The sequence below is a fragment of the Labeo rohita genome, chromosome 5, assembly GCF_022985175.1.
Source record: "Labeo rohita strain BAU-BD-2019 chromosome 5, IGBB_LRoh.1.0, whole genome shotgun sequence".
NCBI lineage: Eukaryota > Metazoa > Chordata > Actinopteri > Cypriniformes > Cyprinidae > Labeo > Labeo rohita.
The window spans coordinates 20,638,790-20,653,170 of NC_066873.1; the positions used below are offsets into that span (position 1 = coordinate 20,638,790).

General features: G+C 38.6%; 1 protein-coding gene across 11 annotated transcripts in view; it reads left to right on the forward strand.

The window, feature by feature from the left end:
* The window catches only part of ncor1 (nuclear receptor corepressor 1), a 92,536-nt gene that overhangs the window by 59,339 nt on the left and 18,816 nt on the right, over positions 1-14,381 (forward strand). For 7 of the 11 annotated variants that reach the window (XM_051109877.1, XM_051109871.1, XM_051109870.1 and 4 more), the window contains 12 exons: positions 154-337; positions 2,437-2,601; positions 8,527-8,684; positions 8,834-8,954; positions 9,134-9,229; positions 9,341-9,426; positions 9,517-9,712; positions 10,069-10,188; positions 10,396-10,470; positions 11,722-11,948; positions 12,074-12,404; positions 12,537-12,767. In XM_051109877.1, the coding sequence (XP_050965834.1) occupies positions 154-337; positions 2,437-2,601; positions 8,527-8,684; positions 8,834-8,954; positions 9,134-9,229; positions 9,341-9,426; positions 9,517-9,712; positions 10,069-10,188; positions 10,396-10,470; positions 11,722-11,948; positions 12,074-12,404; positions 12,537-12,767 (1,990 nt within the window). The remainder of the gene's footprint in view (positions 1-153; positions 338-2,436; positions 2,602-8,526; positions 8,685-8,833; positions 8,955-9,133; positions 9,230-9,340; positions 9,427-9,516; positions 9,713-10,068; positions 10,189-10,395; positions 10,471-11,721; positions 11,949-12,073; positions 12,405-12,536; positions 12,768-14,381) is intronic. The other 4 variants (XM_051109874.1, XM_051109880.1, XM_051109876.1 and 1 more) reach the window with 2 other exon arrangements.

Below are 14,381 nucleotides of genomic sequence, written 5' to 3' on the forward strand. Positions count from 1 at the left end.
CGTCATGAGAATGTAGCATCTTGTTGCAAAGTGAACCAGCTATTGCTAATGGGATTAAGTCATGCACCTTTTAGTCACTGACATTTTTCTAATGGAAATTTTTTTTTCAGTTTTCTAGCCCACATTTGAATCCTCTTTGAATGGTTTGTTTAGGTTTCAGCACCATTCGGTCACAGCGGCGTACCCGGAGGACCGTTGAGCGGCTTTGCTATGTTCCAGCACCAAATCAAAGCTGTACATGAGTCCGTGCAGGAGGACAAACAGAGACTGGACCAGAACGAGTCTGACCGCAGGCTGCGAGTCACTACCCACAGCCCCACTGTAGTGGACCGAGAAGGTGAGTAAGACGCAGAAGGAAGAAGAGAATGCACAAAAATGCTTGAAGTTGTAAATTAAGAAAACCCATAAATCCAGCACTAAGCATTCCCTCTAAGAAGTTCTGAAATGTCCATTCTTTACTCTTTGGTCAGTATCTACAGGAGATACTTGAGCAGAGTAGATTCACAGGCTCGTAAAGGAATAGTTCACCCAAAAATGAAAATCACCCTGTGATTTACTCACCCTCAAGCGATTGTAGGTGTATATGACTTTCTTCTTTCAGGCGAATACAATCAGAGTCTTATTAAATAAATGTCTTGGCTCTTCCAAGCTTTATAATGGCTGTTAATGTTGTGTTAATGTTCAGTAGTCCAGTAGAAGCCCAATAAAATGCGTCCATCCGTCATAGTTCTCCACGTGGTTCCGTGGGGTTAATAAAGGACTCCTGAAGTGAATCAGTGCATTTTTGAAAGAAAAATTTCCATATTTAAAACTTAATAAACTTTTATCTCTAGTGTCTGCTAATTGTTGTACATGCGTTCACGAGAGAGTGGCGTTCCAGCAGTTACAAAATGAGGATTATAAGGAAAAATGTTGGAGGATTTTAATATAAGCCAAGAAGAGACTGGATATTTTTGTTACAAAAACACACTGATTCTATTCAGAAGGCCTTTATTGAACCCCAGAGCTGTGTGCAATACTATTATGGTGGATGGATGAACTTTATTGGACGTCAAAATCTCATCAGCCATTCACTACCATTATACCTTTACCATTAAGCTTGGAAAAGTCAGGACATTTTTTTTAATGTAACTCGGATTGTATTCATCTGAAAGTAGAAAGTCATATACACCTAGCATAGCTTGGGGGTGAATAAACCATGGGGTGATTTTCATTTTTAGGTGAACTACCCATTTAAAATCACAAAAAAATGGAACTGGCAGCAATTTTTTTTTTTGGTTCTACACATTGGTTGTTGATTGAATGGGGGCAGATCTGAAAGTGAGCTTGAAGGTGATTGTAAAAAAAAAAAAAACAACAACATTTAAATTTAAGTTTAAATGATTGAGGAAATCTGGCATATGCCACCAGAGAGAAGTTGTTTCCATTAGAAGATCGAGTTATGGTTCAATAAAAAATTATGAGGTCAAAGCAATTTTAAAAGATGAAACGCATGAATAAATTGTTCACACTACAAAGTAGATTTAAACAACATGTGAATTTGTTTATTGTCTTTGCGTCTGGTTATTTCTTCATTTTATAGAAGAAGGCTCTTAACAAAAGTTAATGGCTGGGGCAGTTCACAAGCAGTTAAAATCTCAGAGAAGCTTTGGTAATAATGACATTTACCCAACCTCCCCAATATCAAACTAATCCCATCCGAGTGGAGCATTTGTCACTTTTTGTTTGTGAGAACTCCTGGCCAAAGGAACTGCCTCTGAGGGGAAGAGAGCAGTGAACAATACAAAATTGAGGTTACAGAATCACCCCTGAGACAAACAGACTGAAAGACAAGCAGATGGACCACTGCAAAACAAATAGATTGTGATGTGCCTGTAGTGCCTCTGTTCTGTCCTCCCATGCACTCTCGCTCGCTTTTTACATGCCAAAAAGTTTGAGCAAAGACAGTAACCGCAAAGACGGACGTTTTTCTGTTTCCCCTCCACCTCCTCGTCCTCTTTGTTTTAGAATGGGTCTCCAAAACAGATTTTTGAAGGGTGTTCAGCGTGCAGGAGAGAGACAGTGGACTTTGCTCTTCTCAGCTAAGAAACAGTGCTGTTTTTGATAGAGCCAGACAGAAGCAGCCAACCAAAAGGAACATTAGGTCACTCTCTTGTAGTGATATCCATTAGAAACACTCAAGTTTTGCTCGACCTCGTCCTCACGGACCGGCGGACTGTAGCTCTGAAAACCTGCCTTGACATTTCTCTTGCCAGTGCATTCACAGTGATAGCACTGAATTAACCTTTCTGTATCTATTCCTGTGATCAATGCATTATGGTCTTTGAGTATGGCTTGAATAAGATCGCTAATAGAGAAGACACACTTGATGTTCTGTTTTGTGTCTTTACCTGTCTGCGAGTTTCTAAGAGACTTTCTTCTTTGTCCTCTCCCCAGGTAAGCCGTTCACCTACATGCCGTATGACCTGAAGCTGATGGAACAGGAATCTCACGGTGGAGCTGGTAGACCAGGCTCTCCGTACAGACTTTCTCCTCGCGAGCCTAGTAAAGTCTCACCCCAGCCAGACGCCAATAATGCCACCCGCTACAGTGTACCTCCAGGTAAGCAGTCTGTGCATCCTTCAGCTTGTTTATTTTCAGGCAGGTATGGGCACCAAAATAGTCTGACCCTCACTGATTTATTTTACATGAGCAATTTAAATTAAAAACACTAAAGAAAACTTTACTAAAGATCTACTGATGATAACATTGTTTATCTCAGTCGGCAAGATTTGTTTCTTTCATGCTCACAAGGGCTGCATTCATTTGAAATAAATAAAAGCTGTATTTTTATGTAACCACAATTTAATAAAAAAAAAAAAAAAAACTTTGGATATGTTTGCCTTTTTTGGTAAAATTGCTTGCATTGTTGGGAGTCATAATAATAAAATAAAGGCAAAAAGCATATATAATATACACTAGGGGTGTAACGGTACACAGATGTCACGGTGTCATGGTTCGATACGATTTTAATACAACAAAAGAAAAAAAGCATCTACTGCTAGGTTTCTTTTCATTTATTTTAAACAGGCAGTAGTACAAATTACAATTTTTTTCCACCTACATGTGAAAATACTAAATATTATATCAAATTAATGTCATATATAGGCTATAAAATCTGCACTACATGTATACATACAAGGAATAAATGCTTGAAATATATTTTAGTTAACTGATAGACAAGGGGAAAAAAACGGTGCGACATGTAACGTAGCCTATATTTGCTGAGTTTCAAGTCAGTTTTGTGACAGAAAGGAAACTCAAATGGCAGAAAGCAACATTATATTTGTTTTTTGTTTAAGTTGATTTTGCTGTTATGAGGAAAGTTGAAGTAATCGCGCTGTTGCACACAAACACAAAACATATCAGTTCCAGGCTTCTAGCATTGCTAACTTGACAGCGCAGTTGGTACTTTATCATGATAAAACACAGTGAACCAAACATCAGAATCAGCACATGGTCACTGTCTAGCGGGCTTTGTTTTTAAGTGCGCAACTCCTGGCATTCGCTGTTCTTCTGCAGTCGGTTATCAAACAGAGTTGCATTACTGCGGGCACCCCCTTCTGGACTGAGGGTGAATTGCCTGTATTCGTTGTAGGGCCTCATGCAGCGAACAGAGATGTGCGTACCGTGACAGTTCTGTACGAATACATGTATCGTTACAGCCCTGATATACGCGTAAAAAGCATATATGTGACCCTGGACCACAAAACCAGTCATAAGTAGCACGGGTGTATTTGTAGCAGTAGCCAAAATACATTGTATGGGTCAAAAATGATCAGTTTTTCTTTTTTGCCAAAAAATCATTAGGATATTGAGTAAAAGTCATGTTCTGTGAAGATATTTTGTAAATTTTGTACCGTAAATCTATCAAAACTGTTTTGATTAGTAATATGCATTGCTAGAACTTAATTTGGACAACTTTAAAAGCAATTTTCTTTTGCACCCTCAGATTCCAGATTTTCAAATAGTTGTATCTCAGCCAAATATTGTCCTATTCTAACAAACCATGATGATGTATAAACCTCAATTTCAAAAAGCTGACCCTTATGACTGGTTTTGTGGTCCAGGGTCACATATGATATGGCAAAAAGCAGTTTCATTCAGCAAGGTGATATGGCTAAAATTGCAAAAAAATTTATTAATATATTAATTAATTAATTTATTTATTTATTTATAGCCATAATCTTGGACAAAGCTATGTATCAGTCATTGTAGTTGTAGACTTTTGTAGGCTAATTATTGAGTCCTTGCGAGTCCCACTTTTTTTGGGCCTGAATATTCTGACTCTGCAGTTAAATCTATGAGTTATTACTTTGTTTTACTTTATCACACGTTCATGCTATATGAAATGTTTCTGCTTCAGTGTTTTAGACCTGCGTACAATTAAGTACACACGTTTGTATTTTAATCATTAGTACCCTTGTACTGGAGTGTGTAACCTGACAGAGTTTGTGTCGCTAGAAAACTGATTAGGCCCAGACTCTGTGTTTTAGAGGAGCTCATGATTATTTTTAAGTTATATGACTTTTATTAGTCAGGTCAGCGAGTTTCTTCCTGAAGAAAACCTTGAAGCTCTCACGAGGCTTAGCACATGTGACTGATTCCCTTATCAGCCCTACCCTTACAACCTGGAAACTGTTCTCATGGAGACAAGCACTTATAAAACACACTAGACATTTCTGTCAGGGAGAGAAAAAATATGACGTCCGTTAAGTAAACTGAATGTTCCGGTTGGACTGTGACGCTCCTGCAGGTTTATTTGATTTGTGATGATCGGGTTTCATGATGAACTTTGGCATGAGACTTTGGTCTTCAGTGACCTCTGCTGAGTGCAGTGGTTGATGTTTGCAGTATTGGCCTGGTCAACAAAACTTTCTCTCGGTGTCCTAGATGCATGTTGCATCAATAACATGACCACTACTGATGATGCAGCTGTAACTGACAAGGAATTAACTTACTTGGAGGTTCACAATAAACTAGGGATATTAGTTTGGTACCGTAGAATAGGAAGCAGCCTGGGGAAAAAGTATTTATACATTATTTAATTTATATTTAATTTTTAAATTAGAAAATAATAATAATATATTTACATAGGTATAATAAAAACTGTTGTTATTATTGAAGTTTATTTACTTTTCTGCTTAGCAGTACTGATATTGAATTATTGCAGAAAGTACATTGAAAGATAAAATTGCAAGAATACTACACTACCAGTCAAAAGTTTTTGGACAGTGAGATTCTGCTCACCAAGCCTGCATTTATTTGATCCAGAAGCAGTAATATTGTGAAATATTTTTACTATTTAAAATTACTGTTTTCTATTTGAATATATTTTAAAATGTAATTTATTCCTGTGGTCAAAGCAAAATTTTCAGCATCATTATTTCAGTCCTCAATGTCACATGATACTTCAGAAATCATTCTAATATACTGATTTGGAGCTCAATAAACATTTCTTTTTATTACCAGTGTTGAAAACAGTTGTGCTGCTTCATATTTTTGTGGAAACCGTGATACTTTTAGCATTGGTTGATGGAAGTTGTAAAGAACAGCGTTTATTTAAAACATAAATGTCTTATAATAATTTCTGATGCAACCTTGTTCAATAAAAGTACTAATTTGTTTTTCTTTTCTGACCCCAAATTTTTAAACAGCTGTGTATTTCTTTCCTAAATTCTTAGAGTTTTTGCAGTGGTATTAAATTAGTTTTGAGAATCATAAGTGTTCACTGGTATTCTCTAAAACCTTGAACGAATTGGACAAAAGCATAGGAGGAGGGATTATGTTCATAATCTTTCACTTCTCTGCATTCCCCAGGAAATCACATGGCCAGCCCTTATACAGGCATCATATAGTTTCTCTGAACGAGAGGGTGAACCATGCTTGAACAATATAACTCTACTGACGTCTGTACTGCTAGACCTGTATTGTTTTTATTTTAGCATAAGAATCGTCCTGAAACACATGATTACAACAGATAAGCTGTTGCATTGCGAGAACATCACACCCTGCACTAAACAACCACAGAGACCACCTGATCTCCTCTCTAGACTCATGCTTTTTACACCGCAGGAGACAGAAAGGTTCACGACTCAATATTTCAAAGCAGACGAGTGAGAGGCTGGGCTGTCTGAAAAGGGAAGAAGTGCTTTTAGTAGAGCTGTGAGTCACGGGTGAGCAGTGGCGAAGGAAGGCTTCATTCCTCCTATGCTAAGAGCTTCAGATTAGACTCAGGTCTGTGTTTCTTTGTCAGCCTTTATTCACAGGGATTCATTTTAGGCTGCATTTGGGTCAGCTTGCTTTTTTCCTTGCTCTATAGTTTGCACTTGTGTCAGAATTTTAAAAAAAGAGTGTTTTATAAACTGGTCGGTTTTGTGAAAGGTCATTTGCAGTTTGGTAGATTGTGTGTAGTAGGTCAGAAGCATTGAGCAGTAAATCTGACCTGTGAGACCTGGAGTCAACATGTATGCAGTTAGAGATGAGAAGCCGTTCATTGTTAGGCACAATGCTCAATGCAGATCAAAATACAGCACGGCCTTGAGTGACTTATTGATTTCAACATTTGTATCACCCTTAGGCTATGTTCACACTTGGCGTCTTTTTTGACAAGAAAAAGTTGACAAGGGCACTTTTTCAGTTAAAAAAAAAAAAAAAAACTGGCAGCATTGCAGCTGAGGGAGTGTTTTGTTGCTATAACAACAGCTGCAACAGTATGAATGTCGAGAAAAGAGGAAGTTCGCTCTTGCGCTGGTGTTGTATTTTTTTACTCTTAAATAAGTCTTATCTACCGGCACCTTCTCCATTTTTTTTATTTTTTATTTTTTTATTTATTTTTTTTTTTGTTTGTTGTTGTTGTTGTTATGGAAATGTCAGTTCTGGCTACTTGCTTGTCATTGGTCAGCTGTCAAAAAGGCTCTGACTTAGGGTGTTTCTTTCAGAAAAATGTAACTTTTTTTCAACTTGTTGGGTATCGTTAGAATTCCGCTTATCGATTCCAATTCTTTTCGATCCCCAGTTTCGATTCGAATGTGAATAAAAGATGATATCAAACATATTTATTCAGTTTCTTTTTTTTAATAAACATTTAGTTGCAGCTGAATACCATTAACAAAAAAAACAGGCTACATAAAAACAAGATTCACCTAAGAGCTGTTTGCAAAATAGAGCTGCTTGATTCTGGATAAATTGGGTGGTTGATGTTTTTAAATGGAAGTTGTGGTTCTTACGATTCTGAAGAAAAAAAAAAAACATTAGACAACAAAACAAAATCACATGTAGGCCTAATTAATAAGTAAATGATTCAGTGATTCACTCAAGATTTACTTGGTCCATTATCGGATGAATCAGTGTTTTTGAATGAATGATCAAAGACAAATACATTATTAACAGCCCCCTTTCGCCACCTACTGGCATAACAACGTAATTGATAAATCTTTAGCAATATTTGGAATGTCAAATTAACTTTTAAGAGGATGATTTACTCAATTTTGATCTCTACCGTACATAGTTTATATTGGGACTATTAGCTTTTATCCCAGTACTTCTGTGATTATTTAAATGTTTGTAACACAGTAATAATGAACTGTGTTGTTGAAAAGACTGTGTTTGATTCATATACATGACAGTGGCTCTTAGGTCAGTGGCAGTACGAACACAGATTTGAATGTTCAAATCACACTGGTCATACGCTGCACGGAAGAACATTACGGTTGAACGACTGATCTCACATGGACTATTTTATCGATGTCCTTACTACCTTTCTGGGCCTTGAACGTTTAAGTTGTGTTGCTGTCTATGAAGGGACAGAAAGCTTTTGGATTTCATCAAAAATAACAGAATTTTCATTTTTGGGTGAACTGTCCCATTAAACACAGCATTTTGTGTGTAATTTCCACTAAAACGGGCTGCATTTGACAGCTTGTGACAGCCACATTTATATTAAAATTAAGTCTAATATGTTCCCCTAATAGAACTGTCATAAATATACTGTTCCTCTGAATGAATTGTTATTAATGATTGGTTTTCCTAATATAAAACACTTATTATAGCAGAACAGTGATATTTTTAGCCATGCTGATAATGTAGTCTGTTTGTCGTTGTTGGGGTCTCCAGTGGTTTGTTGTTGTTCTGTCTCATTCCCTTCTTTTTCAGCTGTGAAACGGCGTGCTGGGCCAGTGTTGCCGCTTTGTGTACAAACTAATTAGTGTGGGAAGGAAAAAAAAAAAAAAAAAAAAAATCAAGGCACAGGTGCAAGCTGATGCACGGATAGAAAAAAAAAAAACCTGTTACAGTATCCATGTACTGCCGTGACAATAAAATTTATGGTGCTAGCACTGTGTTCATTCCCTAGCGTACACTTAAAAAAACAAAGTATGCTTTGGGCTTTAGAGGGAAAGACTTTTGTCAACTGTGCAAGGATAAAGGGTGATCCTATTTGCCCGCCTCTTTTCATCCCTTGTTCCTCTTATCCTTTCATTCCCACAGTTCTTCAGCCGGCACCAAACCAGACGGTTCAGAATCTTTCAGACGTTCGCATGTTTTCCCGTCACAGGCCGCCCAACATTCCGTCTCCTCCGCCCCTCATTCCCACCTCCAAACCCACTGACAAGCCCTCCTTCATACAGGGGGGCTCCATTTCACAGGTAAGAGCAATGCTGCTGATTGTTATTTAAGACTGGTGGTGCTTCTGCTAAGTTTAAATACTTCCAACATGTAATGGGATCAAGGCAGGGGATCAGAGGTTTTCCTAGTACTCTACTCTGATTCGTCTCTTCCCTCCTTTCCCCTGCAGGGAACGCCAGGAACATACCTTCCTTCTCAAACGCACGCCGTGTACGTACCGGAGGTTGTCAAGACCACAGGAGGGTCCATCTCACTCGGTTTGCCAAGACAGCAGGACCCTGCCAAACCTGGTGAGCAAGAGAGATTTGAGAGTATAAATACATCTTTATCCTGCCATCAAGCTCAGCTTAACTACAGCCAGCCGGGGCTTTTGTGGCTGAGCTTCGTTATGAAGTTTAGAAGATGAATACCTCATGCGGCCCCATAAAATGTGTTATCTAAACAGCTGATTGTGTTTGTGTGTGTTTAGTGTCATATATTAAGCAGGAGGAGTGTTCTCCACGTGGACAGAGCGCTCAGGCGGAGGGCCTGTTATCCAGAGCTCAGTATGAGGGAGTGGTCCGAGGTGAGATGACTTCGAATGTACAATAAAATCAATAAAAATTCACAAAAGCAAACAGTCCTACCATTCGGTCACAAACCAAACAATGTTTTTCTTCCTCTCTTCTGCTGCCAGCAGGACCCATACAGATTCCGGACATGAGAGGGCCACCTGGAAAAGGCCAAGAGGGCTTGACTTTCAGAGGAGGCTCAATTACACAGGTATCTTCGTTATAGCTTTTAGTGTAGCATTTGGGCAATTTTCATTTATATTTATGCGGTATTTCTCCCTCTTGCTCTTTGACTTTGTAGGGCACTCCTGCCTTAAATCAGTCCAATGTAGCAGCGGATCTGCTGAAAGGCACTATTGCTAAACTGGCCACGGAGGACCTGAGTGGCCCGGAAAAGAGCCGAGCTGAAGCCCATTCTAAAGCTCACGTTATCTACGAAGGCAAAAGTGGACACATCCTGTCTTTTGACGGTCAGAACCAATACTGCTTCCTGTCTGGTGTGTTTGTGACCACAGTATACTCCATTATATTGAATATTTTCATTATATTTGTGACGACATGTGTTTTTAATTGCTTTCTGTCTTCATTTATATCCAATATTGTCAAAAATATAAGATATAGAATGAGTTATTTTTGCAATATCTCACAGCTCTAGTCAGCACAAGTGGAGTCAGATGGTGAAGTGCTTAATTTCAAGGGCTAAATGACATGTTTGTTAGCTGTGCAACAAGACCAGTTTCTATTTTTATGGAGCGCCACATTCATAGTGTACCAGGAGTCTTTTTGACATGCTCTATTGATATTTTTAGTTTCTTTTTATTACAATAATGTCTCTCACTTCATGTTCCCACAGCCATTAAGAACCCGAGAGAGGGCACAAGAAGTCCACGAATGGGGCACGATCTCAAACGCACATATGACATCATGGAGGGGTCCCGTGGACACCAAACACGTGAGGCGGCACCTTATGAAGGTTAGTCGTGTTTGTGTGGTTCTTTATCTGGAGAATAAAGCACAAATGTTTTGAAGCAGCAAATTTGTTTGCCGATAGAGAATATTTTAAAAGGCATTTCCCGACCATGGCATTTGAAATTTACCTCAGATGTAGGCTTAATAGTTTGGAAAATCAGTGTGAAAGTATAAAGCGCATCAAAACAAATTTTTTATTTTTTTTTGTCAGGTTTGATCAGCAGAGCATTGCCGAGTCCTCATGAGTCTAAGGATCGAGCAATTCTCACTGGATCCATCATGCAAGGTAAATGCTTCTACCATGCTTACTTAACTTCCATTCTGAAAATATTATGGCTGCCCCCAATAGTCAACTAACCATTAGTCGACAAGAAGAGGCTTAGTCAACCAAAATTTTATTAGTCGCTTAGTCTCAGAAAAAAATCCACAGGATGTGGCGAAGTCACGCGGTCTGTGACAGTCAGATCGTTAACGCCTGGTCTATGGCAATATAGTACATTGGGCAGGACATCCAAACGCTCACCTATCATCGACCTCAAATATGGTGTTTCATATGAAATATGTAAGTAGCAGCAACTTTACATGGTCGCTCAATCTAATGTTATCCTTGAAAAATGTGCGCTATTGAAGTGTCTGAGCAGAGTGTGAAAGCTGAATAGTAGCGTGCTCACTGCATGACACATGGAGGCGCCGGTGTGGTCACTTACTCTTAAAATACTCTGTCATTTTTGGTCATACAGATAAAAGTAATACATCTTTTGAATCTGTAAAGACTATGTTTATTTGTGTGCACTCAGAATAACAACGAACCATTGTGCTTTTGTGAAATTAAAGCAAACAGGACGCACTTTCTGCCGTCTTGGGTCTCTGTGAACTTGAACTGTAAACTATAGAGTAGTATATCTAAAGTATATCTATAGAGAGTAAAATGTCTACTTTTAAATGAACTAAATAAAATAGAAAACAAATATTCTCATTATGTAATCCATGTGAAACATGCATACGGGCGCATCAGTACTGTGGAAATCACGAGTCAGTGTCGCTGACTTTATCTCTTAAGCTGAAGAAAAAAAAAAAAAGAAAGCACTAGTTTATCAAGAAGTTATTAAAACATTAATGCAATCTCCTTACTGTTCATAATTATATCTGGCGGTGTGCTGTGGCAAGCTTTTTTGCTTGCGTTTGAGCGCTTATTAGGCTATGTAGGCAGTTAAGGGCTCATTGTTATGAATTATATGGTTTATTAATAGACATGCAACTAATCGCATAAGACGCTAATCAACTAATAGTTGACTAATCCTTAAAATGAACGACTGCTAGTCGACCAGAAAAATGTTTAGTCCAAGGCAGCCCTAGAAAATATGTAATTCTTTTAGTATATAGTTAATGCATTTGTTTTAAATGCAAAGTATTTCTGACAGCTAAAAGAGCCACATACAGGAGAAACTATATATATTTGAATCTTAATAATTGCTCTCTTTTCACAAAATGCACATACATTTCTACATCATGCTTAATATTTTCTGCCGTGTTTCAGGAACTCCAAGAGCCTCATCTGAAGTCTATGATGAGGCCTCCAAGTACGGTAAACAGATCAAGAGGGAAAGTCCACCCATACGCTCTTTTGAGGGAGGCATCACGAAGGGTAAACCATACGATGGAGTGAACACCATAAAGGAGATGGGTCGCTCAATTCATGAGATTCCCCGTAAGGAGACTCAAGATAGCCGTAAAACACCTGTTCTGGAAGGATCCATTACTCAGGTACATGATTTGAGGAATGTACTGCAGTGTATTTATGAAGAGCATTCAGGTCACATTCAGATCAGTGAAATGGAAGATGCCAACACTTTCCCATCTCCTAATTTTCTCCCTGTGCATCTCTGCAGGGTATTCCTCTGAAGTACGAGAGCAGTCCTGTGAACCCGTCAGCCATCAAGCACAATGTTAAATCTCTGATCACAAGCCCAGTGAAGATCTCACACTCTGCCATTGAGGCAGCTGAGCGCGAGAGGGCCAAGTATGAGGACGTGAAAGCATCTGAACGTGTTCGGCACACCTCTGTAGTAAACTCCACATCTGTCCTGCGCTCCACACACACAGAAGCAGGAAAATCTCAGCTCAGTCCAGGCATGTATGAGGACAGCAATGCACGCAGAACCCCTACATACAGTGGCACCTCCATATCCAGAGGATCACCTCTGCTACGAGGGCAAGACGGTATGAATGTTGCACCTCTCGTTTTATCTCTTAATTCTCCCAGATAGCTGTTCTTATTACAATTAAGCGCTGATCCTTAGCAGTCAGTTGTACAGGTTTTTTGTACTGATTTTTTTTTTTTTTCACAAATAGGAAGTATAACAACAGGTAAACCAGCTTCTCATGAGAGGAAGAACACACTGACTCCAACTCAGAGGGACAGTGTTCCCGCCAAGTCACCTGTGTCCGGGGGTGAACAGCTTGGATCTCACAGCCCGTTTGACCCCCACCATAGACCTGTGGTTCCTGGAGAGGTGTATCGGACTCACCTACCACCACACCTGGACCCCAGCCTCGCTTTTCACCACAGAGTCCTGGACCCAGGTAATCTGAGGCATTATGGAATCTTTCCAGGGACCAGAGTCACAAAAATCTTAAAGTCAACTTCCAGAATAAAAATTTTCTGCTAATTTATTTACCACCATGTCATCCGAGATCTTCATGTCTTTCTTTCTTCAGCTGAAAAGAAATAAAGGTTTTTGAGGAAAACATTCCAGGATTTTTCTCCATATAATGGACTTTAGTGGTAACCAACAGGTTGAAGGTCCAAGTTGTAGTTTCACTGCAGTTGCAAAGAGCTCTACATGGTCCCAGCTGAGAAATAAGGTCTTATTTAGCTAAATAATCAGTCACACAAAAAAAAAAATTGTATACTTTTTAACCACAAATGCTCGAATTCACGGATTACATAGTCATGTTGGAAAGTTCAGGCAGAAATACCAACCCAGTGTTTACATACAAAAAAAAGTCAAATGCCCTTTACAAAAAAACGTAAAACAACGATGTCAGATGATTTGAAGTTAGAGGAGAAAATGAGATTGGAGTTTTTTTCCCCTGCATTTTTGAACCACACGTGATCTTTCCAACGTGATTATGTAATGAGTGACGTTGTAGACTCGCATCGCAGAGCTAGTGCAAGACCAGCATTTGTGATCAAAAAGTATATGATTTTTTTTTGTTTGTTTTGTTTTGTTAAGAAAATGACCAATCGTTTCACTAGATAAGACTCTTATTCCTCGGCTGGCATTGTGTCGAGCCCTTTGAAGCTGCATTGAAACTACAATTTGGACCTTCAACCTGCTAAACCCCATTGAAGTCCACTATATGGAGAAAAATCCTGGATTGTTTTCTTTAAAAACATTAATTTCTTTTCAACTGAAGAAAGAAAGACATGAACATCATGGATGACACAGAGGTGAGTAAATTATCAGGGCTTTTTTTTCTGGAAGTGAGCTAATCCTAAATTCTTAGAATTAGTTAAAGAGTTACTCCACCCCAAAACTAAAATTTTGTCAGTAATCACTTACTCCCATGTCATTCCAAACCCGAAAAGCTTTTGTCTTTGGAACATAAGTTAAGATATTTTTGATGCATTCTGACAGCTCTCTGACCCTCCCATAGACAGCAATGTAATTAACACGATCAGCGTCCAGAAACGTAGTAAGGAGATCGGTAAAATAATCTGTGTGACATCAGGGGTTCAACCGTAATTTTACGAAGATACGAGAATACTTTTTGTATGCAAAGAAATCAAAAATAAAGACTTTATTCAACAAGTCGTCTCCGCTGCATCACCCTAGTGCCATTTTGGAGAGTATCACCTGAATGCAAATGACGTGTGATGTCACATGGATTATTTTACCGAAGGCATCTTTTGGAAGACGTGGGGGTAAGTGATTAATGACAAAATTTTCATTTTGGAGTGGAGTAACCCTTTAAGTTCATAATAATGTAATGAATAACAAAATAAAAAAAAGGTATTTTAGATTTTGTAAAAATTGTGGTAGTAATATATGTTATAATACGATAATGCTTAATTTTGAAACAACCCAATAAATTTATTAAACAACTTACTTTTTGGGATTTAAGACAAGTGTGACACTATCTTTAAGACGCTTTAATGCTTTCTTTTTCCTGCGAGCCGTGCTAAAAAAAGAA